We start from the raw sequence: 22961 nt of genomic DNA on the forward strand, positions 1-22961 counted from the left end.
AATATATCTCCTTGTTTTTAACAGTGAATATTTTAAGATAAATAAATAGCCTGATAATGTTTACAACAATAGTCATTTACAGAATACCTAATTGTGGAGAAGATCCATTTTAACTCTCAGAAAAATGAATAGTAGATGATAGTAGCATGTCACTCTTGAATCAGAACCCTGTAGCTTACTTTTCTTACAATCTGTGGAAATCCCAGCTTCTCTTTATGTTTTGATTACACTTAATGATGACTTAGACCTGCAGACAAAACTTCCAGCCAGATTTACCATACATTAATGAGCCCATAACATGAAAAAAACTGAATATGCCTTATTTTCTTGAAATCAGTGACTGATGTATAAGGTAAACATCATTAGAGTTTGAAAACATATTCACTTCCTAGACCATGCAACACATATATGGGGTCTATTTACCTCAAACAGCGCTTTTAGATATATCCACCTATTCCCGCTACCACCCAGTCCACCCTCACAGGCTAAATATAGTTTTTCAGTCTAGACTGCTTTGTGAATGAGGCAAAATAGGTTATAAACCCACAAACATTAAATGAGGTAATAAAGTGCATTAAAAGTTAAGAGCTTCTATTGGAAAGTTACTGCTGCAGGATTGGAGGTTTGATTCCAGCAGTATTGATCTGAATTACACACTTTTTTTTTATATGTGCCGAGGCCTGGCTCGGCTGCACTGTTTGAGCTTGGCATCGGGCTGGTGAAGACCGGCCCGCTCACTGTTATGTAGGCCAAGCACGCTCTGTTTCTCTAACTGCAAAACATGACCTCTAACATACACCCCTCACTAAAAACTCATTAACAGCCCCCTCCTGTTTCCTAAAGGGAAAGACACACCAACCCCTAGCCCCAAACACCCCCCTCCCGCCCTCCACCTCCAACAAAAAGTACATCTCCCCCTTATCCTCTCACCTCTGCTTTTTCAGCTCAGAGAGAGAGAAAGAAAGATACAAGAAGAGGATGATGGCCTCGAGCGTTACTCATTCTGGATGCCATCTGCTTTCTTTCGATCTTGTCCTCTTTTTTTTCTTTTTCTTCTTCCTTATTTCCTTCTTTCTGTCTGACAATTTGCCTTTCTTTCTCTCTGTTTTTTTCTTTTCTTCATACCTCCTTGTCTAGTTACATTTTTTTATTTTGTCTCTTTGTTTTCTCTTTTTCTCTCTCTCTCTGTCTCCCCCTGAGTCTCTGTGTATCTCTCTGTCGGCGTGTCTCTTGTTCTAGTGCTTTGCTGGAGCTGGGGTTTGGCAGGGTTTAATCACAATGTTAATCTCACCGCAGTCCCTTTGAACAATTAAGATTGTTTCTGTTGGCATTATTTACAATGTTCTGCTTGATTTGATTTGGATTCTGCATTTAATTGTTTCTGCCCTTGAAACGGGGCCTGGACGGTTGACATCGGCCTTTGAAGCATCCAGTCAGATGAATCGTCCATGTTGTATTCATTCACCCATTTCTAAAGCCCTTTTGTGTCTTGAGCAAACACACACCTCCAATAACAGCAATTAAGCAGCGCAGCACACAGCTGAGGCGTCGCTAAGTCAAGACAACAAAGTGAGTAAGTGTGCAGTCCTTGTTAGATTAGACAACTGAGCAAATTAGGTATTGGGCGACATGGTGCTGCTGTAGGTAGTGTCTCTGCCACACAGCCACACAGGGATTTGATTCTAGTTTTCGGTAATGATCTGTCATGAGTGTGTCGTGTTCTCCCTGTGTCTGCATGGGTTTCCTCCAGGTGCTTCAGGTTAATCCAACAGTCCAAAGTCACATGTTGATAGGTGCGGGTGAGTGAGTTACTGGGGGAGTGTGTGAAATTCGTCTACAGGCCACAGGTGTGAGTATGTGAGTGACTGGGTTAGTGTGTGCTGCCCTGTAATGGACTTGTGCCAGGGTCTTTCAGGGTGTGTTCCTCCCTTGTGCCCAACAATTCCAGGTAGGCTTCACACCTACTGTGATCCTGATCAGAATAAAGTGGTTACAGAAGATGAATGAATGAATGAGTAAATTAATTAAAGTATTTGATCTACTTTTATACCCTGATCCACCTGAGAACAGTGCATCACATCCTTCAGACTGATGTGATAAAAATGTTGTACTTGTGCTGCACTGTTGGTTGTTAGACAAATTAAGCATCCCCAGCAGTTTCCGTTCTCTTCCATAAGAATGAAAATGTAGAATATGAGGAGATGAGCTCACTGTATTTGGGAAGAACGTCTTCACATGTCAAAAAGCCACCTCCACAAGATGAAACCTACAATGGCAACAAGCCAGGCATGTGAAAGAGCATTTTTACTGCACAAGGCCCTTTGTGTGGGCGGGCGAAGTGTAGAAACACTGATTGACGGGGTCAGTCAGCACTGAGGCCCTTTGTCTCCTTTTTGAGGTGAGTGGGAGGACTGCGGTCACCCCCTTTGCAGCTTCTGAAGCAGTTCACCCACTGTCTGCCATAGCCGCCGGCAAAGTGCTCATAGACAGTACGACCGGACTTATTCAGTGGTGTTTTTCACTCGTCGTGGTCCATTGTCATTCAGTGGGGTTAAGTGAACTAAAACACAGAACCGTTGCCTGTGACAGAAGGAGATTTGTAAAGCACAAAGGAGACTAGGAGGACATCCATTCTTTCATTCTTTCCCCAGAAGAACAGTGCAAGCGACTGCTCATTCAGTCGTCTGAAGAGCAGGCTCCGAAGTTCTGTACAAGAAGCCTCGCACGACCATCCTGTGGGGGGCTATGACTTATTCAGTATTCTGCCTGACTGCCGTTCTGACCTCTCTCTCGCTTTCTCTTGCTCTCCTGCTTTCGCACTCATCTGTGCCACATGTTCGGATGTCTTTCAGGGGAGCGAGGCAGCAGGAGACTGCTTCTGAATGAACTTGTGAAGTCTTGGTGCACAGCTGTGGGCTGGGCTTTGTAGAATAGGCAAAGGAGCAATAGGCCACTTACAAAGGCACTGAGGGCACATTGTCAAGGAAACAAAAAAAATGCCTTGTATATTCACAAAGGGTTCAAAGAAGAAGAAGAATCCTTTATTTTTTGCCGTTTTTGTCATTTTTATCTTTTAAACAAATATGCAAATTTTAATTATAATGCAGATTGCTGGTGTATAAAGAAAATATTACACTTAAAGGTGTAATTCTTCCAAAGTAAAACAGTTCTGACATCTTTGAATAAAGGAAGTTTCTCGATTATTCCACACATTGAATTTAATCACAACAGCACAAACCAACAAAGCAGTGAGAATCTGCTAGCTAGCATTTTTAGCCGTACTTTAATGGAACTTAGAGGTGGAAACACATTAGGGCAAGTAGGTTTTGTGTAATATTCTTCATAGTTAAAAATAGAGCATTAATGTGTACCGTAATTACGATTATAGACCGTTATAGAATAATGTATCATGCTAAAACGTTTGGCCATATTGTCTAACCTTAAAGCCCTTTCCTTCTGACTACTTAATTTATACTGTGTCTACTCTGCAGCCAGGAAGAGCCTTGTTGTGAGGTACCTAACCTTCTGCTGAGGATGCTGTATGTAGACCCCATTATTGACTGCTGCTGACCACGAAAGGTCTTCTGCTGGGCTTGAGGGAAAAAAAAGAGCAGAAGCATTAGTCTGTGGACAAACTTTATTAATAATGGAAGACAGGTTAAACACCAAACATGTATGTTAGTAGGTAATGGAATAATGAATCAATCAATGAATGACCGAAATAACTAAAAATAGTATTAAACGAAAATAAATAAAATATGTATTTTGTATGCGTAAGCAGTAATTGAAGTAAGTATTGATTAGGTCAGGCCTGGAGGACACATGATGTGTGCATTGACATTATAAGTACACATAGTCTCACACACACATGTAAGCATTAGCCTCCTTCTAATGCCTTCGGGCATTTTATATCCACAGAGCACGGTCTTCATTGACTGTAATCGATCAGTGCTCTGTATTGCTATTGATCCACATGGCCTTGATCTGAAATTGTGACTGGTGATTTAAATGCCAAGGGCTAAAATCTTTGCAAAGGTGTGTGTGTGTATGTGTGTGTACTCTTATGTGTTCAAGTATATGTTTATTCTGCAGACACATTTGTCATTGCCACTGTTTCTTGGTGCATTCTCTGTAAATGTCAAATGGCTTTTTTTGTTCTGCAGTCTTCTCTTCCACTGGGGCACACATTTCCATTGTGTATATACAAATATACAGGGGTGCTTGGAAGTGTGTGATCACTTTAGAATGTTCTATATTTCTGAATAAGTGTGACCTAAAAATCTTCAGGTTATCAGATTCAGTGTTTCTTTCTGAGCAGCTTTATTACTGCTGTGCTATTTGACTCTCTGGCCTTGGTGGACACCCGGCTTTGTGTTTCATCCTCATCTTATATCGGTATTTAAATGAGGCAGTTATTACATTAATTAGTTTAATTTCCCCTCAGACCACATTCCATTTAATTTCTTTCCATTTCTTTCTACTTGTGATGGTAGTGAGTCCCTGGCATTGACATTAGTGGCTGATTGAAGAAAGGTAAATGTCTCATATAAAATAAATGTACAGTTTGGCTAATAATCTCATATTTAATCTGTATAATTTGACAAAATGGGGTGGGAATTAAGAACTTACAAAAAGAAAAGCCCTGGTCATTTGTTAGAAATTAAAAATTAATGATTTAATGTTGGGCACGGTGGTATAACGGGTAGTGTCGCTGTCACACAGCCCCAGGGTCCTGGGGTTGAGACCCACTCCAGGTGACTGTCTGAAAGGAGTTTTGTGTTTCTTACTTGTGTTGACATGGGTTTCCTCTGGGTGCTCCGGTTTCCACCCACGGTCCAAAAACACACACATTGGTAGGTGGATTGGCTACTCAAAGGTGTCCATAGGTATGAGTGTGTGAGTGAATGTGCTAGTGTGTGTCTCCCTCTGTGTGGTGCCTTTTCCTGGGTGTGTTTCCACCTTGCGCTCAGTGTTTCAGAGTAGTCTCCGGACCAACCGCAACCATAAACTGCATAAGCGCTTACAGACAATGAATGACTGATGATTTTTTTAATTTTTTTATTTTTTTTAAAGCCTTTTGAGTCAATTGTTAGATTTTGGAAGCTGTAGTTGGCTGTGTTTTTAAAAAGATGCTGATAATGTTTTACTTGCTCTACATTCTGGCTTTTTGTGCACTCACCTGATCACATGGTGCTCTAATAGTTTCCGAATCATACGTTTTCAGATGTTTTGTGGACCGTTTTCCTGGTTTCTCCATCACGAATGTTCCTAAAGTGTAGCCTAGAGTTAGCCAGTGTGTTAGAGCTTGTTGTTTTGCACTGTTCTAGAAAAGATAAAGCCATTCTTTAAAAAGCATTGGCTTTAATACACACAAGTTAGCAAAAAAAAGGTGCCACAACTAACTACATCTAGCCCTCAGCTACCTCTGGTTCTCCTTACACTGAAGCAATCCACATAATGGGATCTTAGCTGTTAGAGATAATCTTTAGGGCTTAATGTTCATATTTATCCTTCATTTTGGCCGATCAGCAATGCTTAGAAAAAATTGATTGTGTGTGCTTGTGAGTGTGGACAGGGCCTGCTAGCTGGAGCTGCACCCATTCATAAATCTTTGCTCAGTTGCATGAATGTAATCAGGCCTTATGCAGTGGGCATAGTCTGGCACAGTATTCCAATCTCTCTTGTCAACAGCAACAGTGATTATATTGGCAGACTGGAGAGAGCTGCGATTAAAGGAGCGGGGGGATACCTTTAAGAATGTCCTGATTTCTCTGTTTTTTCTTCTTTCGATTTTTTTTTGTTTAGTAAACTGATGGCTTAGCCAGGTCTACACAAAAATCACATCAACTTATATGCTTCGTGGTGGATCTAGGAATCTAATGTAGCAAACTGCATAGTGGAAGTTTATAGCTTTTCAGTTGGCACCATTCACATCACTACACCAGCCTCAAACTGTGTCAAGCTGTTTGTTTTTAAGTAATCTTAAAGAGATTATTGGGTGGTTTATGGCATTGTAGGTGTAAGTTACAGAGCCTTATTTTAGGTACCCATTGCGATAAGTCCACTTGTGTCTAATCAACATATTCTTGTCTGTATCAATTATATTGATTATTTTTATTCGGTTAGGTCCCCACTGTGTGTTCATGTGCTGTCCTTTTATAACCACACTACCTGTATGTAGTCACATGATTCAGCCCCTATCTGCCACATGGAAGCAACCTAAACGCAGAGGCCGACTGAGCGCCTGCGGTGTGGGCATGCTGTATTTTGACTATAATTAAGACAGTACTGAACAAAGGGAATTCAAATGTAAATGCTGAGGAAAAAAAACAGTTTCAGTGACTAAAGCACAATCACACACCAAATATAAATAGTGCTCAGAAAACAATAGAGGAACAAGCTCCCAGCAAAAATAAATAAATAAATAAATAAATACCCCAGCTTTAATACTGGAACATATTTACAGAACAAGCCACGTCACGATGAGCGTCAAAAATACAAGAACAAAATAATCGTTTATTAATCATAATTGTGGTAAAACGTACAATTAATCGTGTTATTGATCTGCGCTCATATCGCCCAGCACTACATTCAACTGTCACACAAGTCTAAGTGTCCAGTTTTAGGGCAGTATATGGACAGAGGGAGTGCTGCATAAACACATGCAAGGATTGTCTAAAACAAAGTGAGTAGAATTATCACAAAAGCAGTTGTTTATTGTTTGCTCTAAAGGTTGGCCTTGCATTGATTTTCTGTCGTAGTTTGAATCCAGATGTACGTTTACACTAGGATCTCAGAAGAAGTTGAGAGGTTTATTTTAATAGTGACAGCATACAATGACTAGAACACATACTGAACTTTTGTGAAAGAGTATCTCTGTAACTCTGTTTCAATCTCTCAGGAAGAGATATAAAATATGTAGAAAAAATTAAAAAAGGCCCAGTGATGCTGTTCCAAATTAACACATAAACTGTGTTATCATTTTACAAGCTTTATTTTCTTATAAGTGCTACAAAGAGGCATTATTTATTTAATTAGCTATTTCTACAGCAGGGAATTTTCACCCCTCCCTTTCTATCCCTCATTACTCACCAGCACATCAACCCAGAGAACATTTCACACAGAGAAACAGCAATGTCCTAGTTAATTTAATAACACAGTTAGAGGGAAATATGTGATCATTTGGTTGCGCTGTTGTTTCTTAACTATATTAGCATTTAAATATATATTTCTAATTTTTGAGCTAAAAAAAAGGGAAAGCATGAAACAAACCTCCTGCCTCTGTATGTGTCTGTAATGCCCGATTTGGACTTAAGTCATTTTACCACAGGATGTCAGTAATGTCTGTGATGGATTGATACTGGATAACAAATCTTAGTGTAAGTAACAGAGATAGGAGTGGCTATGGGATTTACACGTTATAGTGGAATGATTATAGTGCATGGTTTGGATCAGACACAGCAGTGCTGCTGGAGTTTTTAGATTGTCACCATTGTTCTGAGAACAGCCCACCAACCAAAAATATACTTATGGTCTTCATTTTTTTAAATTCAGATGGGATTAGTTTTACCAGTGGAAAGGGAATAATATCATTATTACTAGAGTATCTCAGTATTGTCATTGGTTTTGTAGTGGAACCTTGTATTTCAGCTTTTAATAATCACCACCAACTCTTTTTAGGACTGACTTTTCCTCTGACTCGTTTTCTCCTCAGGAGCTGTTTCTTGTCTCATAACACATACCACATCTTGTGTAGTATTTGCAACGCACGTAATTGGTCTAAAAGTTTCCTGGGCCGCTGGACTGGTACCATATATGCTACAAAATCTGTTTACATTAAAATAGAAAGGCTCAATCAAAATGTAATATTACTTAGTAGTTTATCTGTTATAGGCCCAGGTCCAGATAAGACGACATCTGGGTCCAGACCTGTTAGTGACCTCTAGACTGGAAGATGTTTTTGGATATTTTTGGTTGGTGAGCTATTCTCAGAACAGTGTAAAAACTCCACTAACACCTCAGTTCTTTGTGATGGCAGTACATTAATCAGGTAGCCACTCCCTTCTCTGTTATTTGCACCACTATTTCTTATCCAGTGTGAACCTATCATAAACATTACTGATGTCCTGTGATAAAATTACATTACCATAGTTCCACCTGTGAAACGAATCCAGTCCTAATAGGGTTTAGGTGTATATTCAAATACCTCTTTACTGACTACCTTCTCTCTCTCTCTCTCTCTCTCTCTCTCTCTCTCTCTCTCTCTTGCTCTCTCCTGCTCTCTCTCTCTCTCTCTCTCTCTCTCTCTCTCTCTCTCTCTCTCTCTCTCATATATTCATATTCAGTTTGATCATGGTTCTTGGTGAGAGATCAGTCTGCATCATGTCCTCTGTTTAGCAGTCTGGGCAAAGAGTTTATTTCATTTTCCAAACTCTTAACACATGATAAAAAGCACTGGTAGAAAAGGCCTTCAGCATTTCTCACGTAATTGACTTTTTGCTCTGAGCATGAGCACAGAAAGATCATGGCCTTGTGCTTTCTGACTGAATTTCTTATTTCCCTCTCTCTTTCTCTCTTTTTCTTTCTCTGCCTCCTGCATCTTGCATCTCCTCTTCTGGAAATAGGTAAGTCTACTTTATTCATCTCATTCTCAGGCTTGTGTTTGCTGCACGATGCTATAGTACGAGAAGTGCTCGCAGCTCACTCTTGATCCGTGACCCGTAGGGCTGTGAAATCGACAATAAGTTCATGGTTCAATTACAGCTTTCTGGGAACTGATTCTAATCAGTTACAATATTCTGTGAAATATGCAAAAATATAATTACAAATAAATTTCCACCCACTCCAGCCTTCACCAAAAAGATTACTACTATGTTAATATTTCTTCAGTTCGCATATTTGTATTCAGTTCATGTTTTTAGAATAATATTGAGTCATAATGTTTATTATAATCTGTAATAGTTTTGGAATTTAGGGTTACTGATGCATTGAATCATTGCGAAAAGAAGCAAGCCAGAACAGAGAGAAATTTTAGGTTTTATGATGCGCTGTTTTGTGTCTAAATTAATCACATCAAATTGAACGGAATTATTTGGAACTTTAGCGTCACTGATGCATGTAAGCATTTCCTAAACAACTGAAACTGAACACGATGAGTCTGAAGTTCTTGAAGATTTGTATCTTTCAGATTTAAATCAAATTATTTCGAATATTCAATTATGGATGGATTGGAGTTTCTATCATTCATTCAGGTGTTTTGTTACAGAATTCAATTAATATCAAATGAACTGAGATGAAATCAGACATTTCACATTGCATCAGAATTTTCCCTTAAGAGTTGTAACCTAATTGAATCATTGTAGGATCAGCGATATACACGTCATTGAGCACTGTCCACTCAAGAAAATAAGATGATCCCGTGTCCTGTCTGCTGGGCCAATAGCAAGAAGAGCCAATACACTAATATAAAAGGCCAGTCAAAAAGGCTTTGTAAGCCTCTGTCCATGCTGACATTTGTGATATGATAAACAGCCAGTGATAAACGTAGTCTCTTTCTTTATAGAGCTGCCTCGTCTGATGTGACAGTAACAAAATAACACTGTCTTGTATTTCTTATTTCCCTTCCTGCTTGGCTTTTATCCGATTTACTGAAGCCCCTGCCTATCTTTACACACACACACACACACCTATATATACAGTAATGTGCAAAAGTTTAAGGCACCAGGGATTATTTATTATGAGATATAAAAAGCTATTAATCTGAGCAGTAAGTGTTTATTTGCTAGAGAACAAACACACAACAAATAACGCCCAACATTAGAATAAAACCAAATAACATTGTTCCAGTGTGATATTGTGTGTGTGAATGTGTTGGTTTAACATTTTTCCAAATCTCTCCTCATGGCAGTCCGTATTATTTGAGGTTATCATCCAACACCTAGTTTTATTGGTTAATAAATAATGATTTTAAATAATGCATGTTGTTGATTTAACAAATTTGTGCAATCAAGGAGAATCTGAACAAAACATTGTTCTTCAAACTCACTCAAACCTACTACTTTATTTTTTACTGTGATTATATATAACTTTATACAAGCACCACGCTCACTGAGAAGGCATTAGTTTAAATATATATAATCATCTTAGGTGTCTAAGACTTCTTACAGTACTGTGTATATATATAAAATATTCGTATGTTGACAGTAGTGAGGGTGGTTTATTGATTCATTGATGCCATGTCAAAGCTTTTGCTAACATTTTATGCATACAATTATCAGCAATTACTCATTAGACTTAGACGTGGCAACTTTCTTTATGTAGAGCATATGATTACCGTTGTTGAAGATAATGCCTCCACAATTATATATATGTGCTGTGCAGTGAGCTGAATTATTTACTACATTGGTCAGCAAGCAAGGTAACGTTTATAAAACATGTTTTTTTTTTTCTTTTATGCTGTTGAAGCTGCATTTTTTTCTGCCTCACTGTAGGTTTGCAGCCCTGTTCTTTCACACATAATTGCTCACTAGCAGCTCAACACTAAGTCAACACAGATTGTAAACAACATTCATTGTATTGTGTTTGTAGGTAGAAGAGGATACATTTCATTATAGTTTGAATCTTAAAGTGATGTTGTGTAGTTTTGCATGATCAGTTACGTAACTATGCTATTATAGTGAAACAACAACTGTATAAATGGATGGCCAAATGCCTTGAGTTTCATTCTGCGTAAGAAGGTATAATAGAGATGGATGTGTATGTGTTTTCATTTCTTCATTTGTGTGTTTGCTGTGGGTGGAGAGATAGAAAGGGGGAGAGTCAATAGAGAAGGAGAAAGCTTGGTATTATATAGAGCCGTTGGCTTGAATGGGTTTGTGATCAGCAGCAGCTGTTGTCGTACCCAGCGCAATCAAGATGCCTTATGCTGCTTCCCCCTGAATCCCATATTGGTTTCAGCGCTTTGATGTTGTGTGCGGGAAAATTACAGAGATATCTGAGAAGCCCCTCTTTCATGCTGTCAGGAGAGAGAGCGAGGGAAGGGAGGGGGAAGCGAGAGAGAGAGAGGGAGAAAAGCTTCAAACACAGATATCAAGACCATTTTAGTTTAGGCATGGATGTTGAGTGTTTCCCCCAGAGACATGGCAGACGCCATTAATTTTCCGGTCAAGGCAGGTGCTCATGGATTGTTCATCGGAAAAAAAAAAAAAGTTTACATGTGTAAGACGCATCTGTAATTGCAACCAGTGTCATCCTGACATGCCTGAAGTGTGTGTGTGTGTGTGTGTGTGGTGTGTTATGTTATGAGTATTTGTGAAAATTTGTGCATATGAAAAGCCACAGGGATGCTGGAAAAGAAGCAATGAGAAAGTGGAACAAATTGGGGAGAGAGAGAGAGAGAGAGAGAGAGAGAGAGAGAGAGAGAAGAGTGAGAGAGAGAGAGGAGAGAGAGAGAGAGAGAGAGAGGAAGAGTGTGAGAGAGAGAGTGAGAGAGAGAGAGAGAGAGAGAGGAAGAGTGTGAGAGAGAGAGAGAGAGGAAGAGTGAGAGAGAGAGAGAGAGGAGAGAGAGAGAGAGAGAGGAAGAGTGTGAGAGAGAGAGTGAGTGAGAGAGAGAGAGAGAGAGAGAGAGAGAGAGAGAGAGAGAGAGAGAGAGAGAGAGAGAGAGAGTTGTTACTTTTTGCTCTCAGGTGGCTCTGTGATTCTTATGGCCTTGTGAAAAGCTTATTTCATGGTCAGCAAATAGAGATACCAAATTCTCTCATATTTCATACGTTTTTCAGCCATCTGCATAAAAGGATAACAGCGGAGCATACTGTAGGGGAGAGCTGGGTGATATCTGCCCATTTGCAGAAAAAAAAGTACACATAGTTCATTCTACTGAGGACAGAATACGATAAACAGTTTTCTACAGTATCAGTGAAATTGTTCACCCTGCTGTAACCCAGTAAACACTATGAAGTCCATCACAGCACCGGCATTTCAATAAACCTGATATAAATTTATGCACAAACATTTTCCAGAATTATAACTGTTCTGCCCTTCTGAATAAATGCATATTATTGATAACAACCAACACCCTGCAGCAATAATATAGTAACACAATTTATACACAAACCTAAACTAAAGAGTCATTAATATTTCAGCTAAAAAGGTTATCTTTAGTATGTTTTGAATTTATAGCAACACTCATAGCCACGTGGGAAGGTTAAACCTTGTCCCTGATGTGGCATGTTGCCTCCTGCTAGTGATATGTTCTGCTATTTCGTCTAAACCCATTACTTCAGTCTTAATTATCTGATACAGATAAGACTCTAATACCATAACACACCCATAATATGTTCCTCAGCCATTCATTCAGACTTGTTTTAATTGTGCTGGATGGTTTTCATTGCCTTATACCATACACATTGCCTTTTATTGTCATTATATTCACTCTTTTCTTTGCTAGTTCCAGTTTGATTTGTAGTGTCGGATGTGTTTGTCCATAATGTTCCTGTTCAGTGTTACGTGCCGTGGCTTTGGCATTGCGGATGTAAATAAATGTGTAGGTGTTTTTTGTATGTGAATCAGCATTAAAGGCTAAGCCATGCAAATGAGCACCCATCTCAGACATATAGAGCATTTCATTTGGGAGCTCAAGGCTTTTTGCCTGGCAGCAAGGCTAGGGCTGTGAGCATGAAAGCGCTATTACTCATGGCCCTGACAAAAACAGTGATGAATCCTGTGACGACAATGGCAAAGAAAAAAAAGGTGATGCTTGCTTCAGATGAGAAATATGATAATGAAGGGAATGGAGGATGATGATAATGATCATGATGATGATGATGATGGTAACAGGTGCATCAATGCTTACACCAGCACTAATGAATAGGTATAAACTGTTACCATTACTGTAAACTAGCTTTTATCGTTGTATTTTTGTTTGTTTGTTTGTTTACAAAAAACCCACCAAGGACTAGGTTCATTCTGAATCAGATACTAATTACACAAAGTAAAATGACTAAGTAAGCCGTATGTAGGCCTGGATCTGCTGGGTCTGTGTTGGCGGTGTGGTTATGGATGGCTGCAGGGTTATTATGCAAAGCCAGAATACACTTGGTTGATACAGTCAGCAAGGTTAATTACTATGTTAAACAATGTGCGTTCTAACAAAATGTCCTGAAATCCATATCCGTGGTGATGATATGCTCATCACGATTTTGTCCCATAATGCCTGATCTTTATTAAAGCTGAAACATTGAGGGCTGTTGTTTCAGATTGGTGGGGCATGGCTTTTTGCATCTGAGAGATAAATGGATCAAAGAAAAAAAAAAGAATAATTGGATATAGGCTGTTTTATATTCTGTATGAACCCAAACCTATTAACAAAGCTGCAAGATTAGATTTTGTTTCAACTCTGTCATAATATGTGGTCCATATTGATAAAAGTAAATCTATATCTATATCAATCCATCCCAAATATTGAGTGTATTTTTACATTGTGTTTATCCAATAGTTATTACATTTTAGATTGATTGTTTAATAACTATAATGAAGTACCCAGTGAGAACAGTAGAATTAATACTGTACATAGATAGGAGGATTGATGCACCCTAAATCTCACCCAAAGCCTAATCCTAGCCAACACTAAATCTAACCCTAACACTACTTGATTACTTGTAAAGCCTGTTCTTGCATTTGCCAAAATCTCAAGCTCATTTATAGTTAACAATAAAAAGACAAGCCCCATTTTCCTTTTAGAAAACTGAACTATATTTTGTTCAGATTTCATCTGGAAGTCGTTTGACACAGAATTAAAATCATATGTAAATGAAGACGATTCCAAAACTATCAGTATTTAAGTATGTAATTGCTAAATTGTATTCTTCTAGTATATTAAACCAAAAAAAATCATAATTTAAATGTCTCATTTCCTGCCACATGCCACATGGTCCCCTTAGAGAAGCTCCATATTGCATGAATTCACAGAAGGTTTCAAACTCCCAATCATAAAGTCTAGGCTCCTAGCCAAGTGCCACACAAACACGAGCGTGCATTCGTGCGCACCCACATGCAATACTAATTAGCTGCAGTATCAATAAAAGATTGTCATATTAATAAAACATCATCTTGCTCTCCTTCTTTATCCATTCTCCAAAAAGGATCAGTAGAGGCAAGCAGTTACGTTACTGGTGTAACCGTTCATATGATCTCTCTGTGGCTTTATTCATCACTGTAACCGTGTTAATTATTCACGCTAATTGTTGGAGCAATACATTCTGTGCAGAGAATGACCTCTTTTGTGGCTTTCTCAGACAGGAAGTAGGAAGTGAAGTCTGGTCGAACCCTCAGCAGAGCCCTAAGTCCTCAAATATTCATGACCATTCTCAAAAAAAAAATACAGCAAGAGGAGAAATCAATACAACTGCCAACATCAGCCGCAGAAGTTACCAAGCCCATGCAATATTGATACAAACTAGCCAAGGGCCTAAAAATAGTCCAGGAGTGGTTGTGGTGGTTGAGGCTGGTGTTGTGGATAGGATTTCATTCATTGTTAGAAAGGGAGAATGAGTGGGACTATGGGTGAGAGACTTACTCTCCATTCCTCACACCCACACACACCTCCATCACAGCCCAGTGTTGCTATTTGTAGCAACGGGGTTTGCTTGTATTGTGCGCGACTGCTATTATTCAGGGCTTTTTGTTTTTCGGTTTGCTGAACTCAATTGCAGCGGCGGGAAAGAGAGATCATGAGCAGCAACAATGCTTTTTTTATTATTATTATTTGCTCTCTCTTCGCAGTGTGTCTGCTTCTATGTGATGCAACAAGCCTTGCTCTGCCCTCACTCCATTTTTTTTCGGCTGCACCAGGCCCCAGTTGTGAACTTGACCCAGAGATGCGTCATTAATGCAAGAGCATGTTGTGAATGGTGCCATTCAACGCTAACAAGGATCAAAAGAAGGCGTACTTAATAATATGAGTAAATTAGCATTTAAATAGTGTATTGATTAAATCCCAGAAACCAACGCCAGAATACATTCATCTAGAAAGGAAAGTGGGTGGGTGCGGGGTGGGGTGTCAAATGTACGCATCATTTACGACAATTGTAATCCATTTTATTTTCATTTATTTTGGCTCAGCTCCTCATGAATCAAATACAGTGGTGAAAATAGAACAGTTTTGATACCAAGTTTCAAGGGGTGTCAGGGCCATTGAGGTTCAGAATAAAACCAGCTATCGGTTTATAAAAATCCCTGCTTAGCTTCACAGTTTCCCTTGTTTGAGATTCCCCACACATACTTGACAAAAGAAAGTCGATCCCAAAGCCACACATGCAGTTTGTCAAAAAAAAAAAAAAAGAAACCAGATCCAAACTCGACTCACACGTGGATGCTCAAGTAACCAGGTTTATGCCCTCAAACACGTTTAATAGAGGTGCCTAGCCCTGTCACTTTGGTAACAGCAAGATGCTTTAAGCTGAGTGACAGGGGAAGGCAGTGGAGGAGTCATTCGTTTTTAAAGTAATTGAACCCTTGTTTACTTCCAATATCCAGCCTGTGTGTTCAGAATGTGAGATACCTTGCTCTGCAGCAGTGACTGTGCCCAGGGCTGAGCTCGGACAAACACACCCTTTTGTACATGTATACACACGCACACATGTTGACACACACACACACACACACACACATGAAAACACAATGACTTAGCCTTGGTAAGAAAAGTCAAGGGCTTGCTGCTACCGTATCCTCCCTCTACTGCTGGTGTTGGGACACTAGAGAGCAGTCTGCACCTTCTTTCAGAAACCATCTGCTTTTCTTTCAGCCGCTGTCTGTCAGCATCCGCACCACCAACAAATATCAAAGAAACAATAATACTCCTGCAAAACAGCTTCCCGAACAGACATCCCTAACAGATCCACCATTAGCTTCATCCTGATTACAGTCTTTAATCCTTAAAACACCCCCTTCACGTTTTGAACTGCTTTTGAAGTGAATGTGTAAGGCTAGGCAATTCTCCAGCTCTGATTTCACCACTGTCTTGGGGAGGTCTAGCACACTATCTGAGCATAAGAAAGCAGTCGAAAGGCATAGCTTTGAGCCGTTAGAAAAACCTCGGCCCGGTTTATTGAGACAGCACATGACTGCATGACTTGATCGTGTAAAATAAGCCTTCTGATCAGAACATATCAGGCTCCTTTTTATCTTTTTTTGGCTTCTGTTAGTTTGCTTAATCTATGAGGAACGGGACACGAGAAGAAATAAAAGCAACCACAACAGTAACAGCAAGCCTACACAGTGATTATTCCCCGCGTTTGGTGAGCTGGGGAAGAAAGAGAAGGGGTGAGTGAAGTGTGTGTGTGTTTGGGGTCGAGGGGTGGGGGGTACAGGGACAGGAGATCTGATTTTCAGATTGAGGCTTAACATTTCCAATGAAGTTGACGAGATCCCCGTTGCCCATTTTATTTATCGTTTGCAAACACCTCCGAGCCTGAATGACAGCTCCTCAGCTACCACCGGCAACAAACAACCCCTTAAACTCACCTGCAGACGTTACTACTGTGAACTGCAATTCATTTATTTAAACATTTCTTTCTCTTTTTTCCATAGTTTACAAAAGAAATAGGATAGCATCTTGAATTTTATTCCCACTGTAGTTCTGCTTTTAACATATTTTACACAGACTTATCTCTTTTGTTTATCCCCCCTTTAGATTTTCTTTTTTGTTATTGTTGTTACCACAATGGAAAAATTGTGTATTCTTGATGTCCTCAGTAGCTTTAGACAGTTAGAGTAATCTCCTGCAGTAGAAAGACACATTAAAGCTCAAACATCCACTCCAGACAAGAGAACCTTGATTGGTTTATATATTCCTTTCAGGTCCATGACATTGTGTCAGCCAGTCCAAAGCAAGCCAAGTCCATTGAAAGCCACTGAGGCCATTGAAACCTGCAGTAAATCCATGGTCTCTGTCCTTTTTTTCACTCCAAACATGCCATCCAAGTCCCCTCCAGAGAGCAGCACAGTGTGGTACAGCATCAAAGCATGTCCCATATCCATTGAACTGATATAATTGTGAAATATCCAAAGAGCGTGGCTAAATCGTCACACCTCACATTCCCGGGATGCCTGTTGCTGGCAGGTGCAGGAACCATATTCATTGATTATGACAAGGGCCCCTTCAATGTGGTTGGGTTTGTAGTCCACATAATATTCAGGCGTGGACAATGTAGCCATCTGCTGCATGTTCTGCTTCTGCTTCTGCTTGCGGCGCTGGTTGCTGAAGCATTGCCTCACCTGCCTCACGCCGGCTGGGAAACACTTCCATGACACGTAGAGCATGAGTACCACGATGAGAAAAGAAAAGATGAGCGCCATGGTGCCGGTCACCACCTTGTGGATCTGCATGGTACTCTCCAGGTCATCTGCAGCCATGGTAACTGTGAAGGAGTTGGTAACGACCTCGCCGCCTTCCACATCCTGCAGATCATATGGGCCTCTGGTGGGGCCTTTAAAGATGGAGCCACGAGCAAGGTCTCTGGTGGCTGCGTAAGTCTGCGTGGTGGCCTCCGCACTGTCCTCGCACAGCTGAAAGGCATAGACCGCGTCTAGAATGTCCTCGCCCTGGGCCGTGTCCGGGCTCGCGCACAGCAAGGTGCTATCACGTTGGCCCTGGAAGCCACTCAGCCAGGAAGTCAGGGCGCAGACATTGCGACTGCATTCCCACTCGTTCCCAGACAGGGTGATGCTCCCCAGGGATGTCCAAGAGTCCAAGATGCGCTGGTCTATGTACGTTAGTTTGTTGGAGTCCAGCATGAGCTCCTTAAGGTTGGGAACACTTTCAAAGACATGCGGCTCAATGTACTCAATCGCGTTATTGGAGAAGTCAATCTTCTCCAGGAAGTGCCAGGTCCAGTCCAAGGTGCTGACCACGATGGTGGCCTTGTTGTTGCGCATGTAGAGTGTGCGCAGGGCGATGAGGCGGGGAAAGTGGGCCAGGTTGACTTTGACCAGCTCGTTGTGCTCCAGATGCAGCTCCGTCAGCTTGAAAAGCCCGGCAAATGAGTTACGCGCCAGACTCTGAAGCTGGTTGTAGCCCAGATCCAGGAACTGCATGCTTCTGCAGTCCTGGAAGATCCGCACAGGCACGAACTTCAGGGCGTTATAGCGCAAGTGCAAATTGGTAAGCTTCCTAAGGCCGTGGAAAAGGTCCGGCTCCAGCGACTGCAGCCTGTTGTAGGATAAATCCAAGATGCGCAGGTTGGGTAAAGGTCTGAAAGTCCCATTGGACAGGCTCTCTATCCGGTTGGTGCTGAGGTCGAGCTCCTTGACCCGCCGCAGCCTCTCGAAGGCACTCTCCTCCACAAATTCGATGTTGTTATGATCCAGGTAGAGCCAGGTGAGCTGCGACAGGCCGACAAAGTGCCCCTCACGTAGCTCTGAGATGTTGTTCTCGCGCAGGGATAAGCCTGTGGCGCTGCTCAGGTTGCGGGGAATGTCCGTCAGGTTGAGCCCCTCACAGTAGAGCAGCTTGCTGTCGCAGCGGCACAGCCTCGGACAGCTCCCCCCCACCAGGGGAACCATTTTCAAAAAGATGCCCAGAGAGCACAGTATCAACCCGGGGGGCTTCCTTAGCGGCCACTTTAAGTACAGACCAATTAGGAGGAAATCCATTAGCATGAATATCCCGCAGTGTTGTGGAGAAAAAGTTCATTGAATCGTTCAGATTTGTCTTGTTTTGGATGCCATGGTTTTTTTTGTAACTCCCTAGGTCAAAAATAATAAAAAAAAAAGCTCAGTTTTTTATCATTTTGTAGAGGGACGTGATTTGATTGATTTATTTATTTATTTTCTTTTTTGCTCAAAGGCTAAGAATATCCGGCGGCATCAAAAAAGCGAGCTTTGCGAGGGGGAAACGATAAGTCAGTTTGCTCATGTTAGATATCGTGGAGAGAAAGGAAAGACAAGGGGGGTAAAAAAAAAAGCGCTCTTCCAAAACCAATCTCATATGAAAGGATTCCTACTCACCCCTTTCCAGAGGCTGACAACCTCTATTCAGCTGCTCCCTTTGTGCCGCCACTAATTATGTGCGAATCTAAAAAAGATCCCAGTGTGGTACAAATTCAGCCCCCCCCTCCTTTTCAGTGGCCACCAGATCCTGGCAGACTTACAATGTCTTAGTTCTCCTCGCGTGAAAAGAGCCAGAAAGAGGAGGAATCCAAGTAGCATTCAGCGCACTCGCAGGAAATGCAAGCTGCCCAGACTGCATGCGTGAGCACTGTCCTCTCTCTCTCTCTCTCTCTCTCTCACTTGCTTCTCTGCAGTGACTGCTGCGCTGGTCAGAGCAAGAGGAGAACAGGGGGAAAAAAGAACACTCACGAAGGGGGGGAAATCCACTCAAACTCTTTTTTTCCCCCTCGTTTTTTTTTGCCTGAGACTTTGTTGGAACTGCCGACACAAATTAATGTCCGTCACTTGAAGTGGTCGTTGACGTGCGTGGTACATATCCAGTCTTGCCGCTCGTCATTCTTTCGGAGGACAGCTTCTTCAGAAACATGCATTCGTTTGAGCTGCACGCTTGGCTGCTGTTTCGTCCTATTTATTTTTTGTTTAGATGATTTTGGTATTCCGAAGTGCTGTGTCCGCTAGAAGCCTGGTTTCCAGCAAGTTCTCTTTTGGGTGAAGCTCATTTCTTGTAGGCTGAAGAGGCTGTTGCCGAGCGGAGATGCTGAGGCATAGAGGAGGAAAGGCAGAGCTGGATTGTGGAGAGGAGAGAGAGAGGAGAGAGAGGAGAGAGGGAGGGAAAGAGAGAGAGAGAGAGAGAGAGAGAGAGAGAGAGAGAGAGAGAGAGACAGAAAGAGAGACAGACAGGGAGGGAGCTGAGCTAGAGCCCTTGCAGCAGACTAGTGCGCTGCCAGTGCATGCAGAAACACCTTCTGTTCACTGAGTGTCGTAAGCCACTCACAATTCAGCCCTGCTCTCTCTCTCTCTCTCTCTCTCTCTCTCTCTCTCTCTCTCTCTCTCTCTCTCTCTCTCTCTCTCTCTCTCTCTCTCTCTCTCTCTCTCTCACCCACTCTGGCTCACTCACTCCACCTCCTCCTCCCCCTCCTCCTGCTGTTATTCTGCTCTCTCTCTCTTTTTCTCTGTTCTCTCTCTTTCTGTATCTCTCTCTCCCTTTTGCTTGATTTCTCACAGTGTCTGAGACATTTTCATATTCAGAAGGGGATGGGCTTCAAACCAGGGTTTAAATGAAGCACAGTTGAGTTGCTCCCCCTCCTCCTCCTCCTCCTCTCTCTTCTTCTCCTTCTTCGTCCCCCCCCCCACATACACACACACACACACACATTTCTTTCACTCTTTAATGAAGTGAAACAAAGCATCTATCTGCTTCTCCTTTATTTGTTGTTGTTTCAATCCAATTTGCTCATTATTACACAGCTCCAACGATAGCGTGTTCTCTATGTGTTCCTACCCTGCGGCGTGGATGTGTGGAAATTCTCATATGTGCCACTGAAAGACAGCTAGTGTTTCGCTCTTATTTTCACCCAACTCCCATCTCAGCAGTGCTCTGCCGTTTCGCTTTTCAGCCTGAGAGTTTGAGCGTGCTTGGCTTGTGTTCACCAACAGTTTTCACTGCTGGTTGAATTCAAATGGAAGTTTTGATAGCTGGCTGACCCGGACCAGCGCCGAAACAGGCACGAAACGTGAGAGATGAATGCGGCGAGCCGACCATCAGACTGCATTTGAAGCGACACCGCACCACAGGCGTCAGCTTTTCATGCTGTTAGCTTGTTGAAAAATGGGCATCAGCTCAGTGGCCATGGCAATAGCATAGCGGCCCACGTGTCAACACAGCTTGCTGATGAATCAGTGCAGCGTTCCGCAGGAGTCCATCGCCCTCTCTGATAGACCCAAATATCAAACTTGAAAGTGCTACATTTGCGTTTCATAAAACCATGTGCGCAACCTTGTATACAACAGCCATTTCGAGTCCTGCTCTCTGGTCAGAATACAGATATCATCTGTTGCCACTTGGCCCAGGTTACATAAATATTCCACTCAGGAGCTCAGGCCCTGGTGCTGCGCAGATCGCCCTCCCTCAGGCTTGTAGTTTCATTCCGATTAATTTTCAAGGACAATGAGCTGTGACGCTCCCTGTGCATGAAACTAGCATGCGTCCGTTAGCCTGCCTCACTTCTGATGCCTGCCATAACTTCACCGTCAGCACCCTCCTCTGCTCAACCCGCTGTGAAATATCAATTAATCAAATGGTGGGGAAAAGAAAAAAATGCCACAGTGGCTCACGCTCGCCTGCTAATTGTTTCGCTGCTCTGCTAGCACCGACAAGAGCACAGTGTCTCCCAGAGGACTGCTGATGCTTTCGGAATGAGGAGGCGGCTCGGATACCTTTGCTCAACAGGTCTGCAGAGTCAGAGACGAGACGACACTTTTGCCCAGCCTAACAACTGAGTAGCTCATGATTGGTGATGTCAATGGGTGCACAAGGACCTAATTGATTTTCGTTTTAGCCTGTTGAAGTTGCGATTCCTGCATTGAAATGTAATTTAAGTATCATTATAACATCTTCATGAATTGGTTGCAGACATTTAAATGACTGTCATTAATCAACATGGCACATTAAATCTACAAATGGAGTGAGTGAAAATGTGTCCCTAAAAGCATGCTAATTTGCTCAGCGTGTTGTTGCTAGTGACCAGATTTGATTTGATGTGGCGTAGTTGACCAAACACGGCTATCTCTGTGGAACACTCCAGATAAGATGATATCATCCTGAGCAAGAAAACAGGGATCAGCTTCTTTGTCTCCTCTGACAGGTTAGAATCAAGTTCAGCAATTGTGTCGACTAAGACAAACCCTTCAGTGTTTCACAAGAGCACCGAAGGTGAACCAAGACAAATGATAAAGTGCTTTAAGAAGAAAGATCGGCATGTTTTTTTGTTGTTGTTGTTGTTGGTACCATTGTTATTAATAATGACCATGTGAGACACCATGCCTTATCTGCAGTGTGGATGTTGAGGTGAAATCCATTTAGTAAAAATGACTGCTCCAATAGGGAAGGTGCATTTTAACCTTTGATATTTGAAAGGTATTTAGCCTGAATATCCGCATCTGTATATTATCCACCATATGTTTATACAGTGATTATTATCATAAAACCCACACGAATTAAAGAAGAAGCAAAAGTTACTGATTTTTTTGTTTATTGTTTTATACATATTTATATAGTCAAACTACCATGATGTTTACGATTATAATATTGTTTTAATAGTTCTGTTGGAAAATATGTTTGCCTAATATGTTCAATTTATTCAAGAAGACAGTGTTTTGATCTCAGTAAATATGTCTGATAGACACATTAATTAACATTTGTAAACAGGCGGATGAAGACGGCTGCAGCCAGTAAATAAACAGGTAATCCTGAAGTGGTATTTTGAGTTAAAGACACTGTATACAGTTCTGGAAAATGACTGTTGATGCTTGCCCTCAGCAGCAAAACAAACACAACACCCCATTCTGTGTTTCTTCATAAGCGCCACCCACCAAATTAATGTGTTCACGTTGCCAACATAATGACAATGCGATTGTGGACCAAAAGACTGTCCTGCCCCTCACCTACCCCCATGCTGTACTTGAGCTTGAATGCCCACTGATGCCGACTGGCTGGAATAATACGGTGTTTCTCAGTCTGAGCTCATTTGTTTTGTTTCTCATTTACGGATCCAGGGCTGAGTATGAACACTGGCCCTTTATTTTCAGCACCCAAACAAACCAAAGACCTGGGTATTGGATTAAAATTGTATACAGCACCTTTACACATTTTTTTTCTGCAAAATTAGTATCCACTTCAGTCATTTCTATTATATCAGACACTAATTCAATGCATGTTTCAGGTCAAATTAAATCCACGATGACTCTGATGTACACCACTTTGAAATCGCACTATTTCTTTCTATTGTTATTTTTCG

At 41.5% G+C, this 22961-nt stretch overlaps 2 protein-coding genes across 11 annotated transcripts in view; one reads left to right on the top strand and one right to left on the bottom strand.

Annotated features, from left to right (window-relative positions):
* The window catches only part of ctnna2 (catenin (cadherin-associated protein), alpha 2), a 564720-nt gene that overhangs the window by 408294 nt on the left and 133465 nt on the right, over positions 1 to 22961 (top strand). The window lies entirely within an intron of this gene.
* Positions 15119 to 19764, bottom strand: lrrtm1 (leucine rich repeat transmembrane neuronal 1). Its single transcript, XM_066656101.1, has 2 exons — positions 19003 to 19764; positions 15119 to 18741 (listed from the first exon to the last, which is right to left on the bottom strand). The coding sequence occupies exon 2, from the start codon at positions 18652 to 18654 to the stop codon at positions 17080 to 17082; it is 1575 nt and encodes a 524-aa protein (XP_066512198.1). The 5' UTR covers positions 18655 to 18741; positions 19003 to 19764; the 3' UTR covers positions 15119 to 17079.

Source organism: Hoplias malabaricus, chromosome 2 (genome assembly GCF_029633855.1).
Source record: "Hoplias malabaricus isolate fHopMal1 chromosome 2, fHopMal1.hap1, whole genome shotgun sequence".
Classification (NCBI taxonomy): domain Eukaryota; kingdom Metazoa; phylum Chordata; class Actinopteri; order Characiformes; family Erythrinidae; genus Hoplias; species Hoplias malabaricus.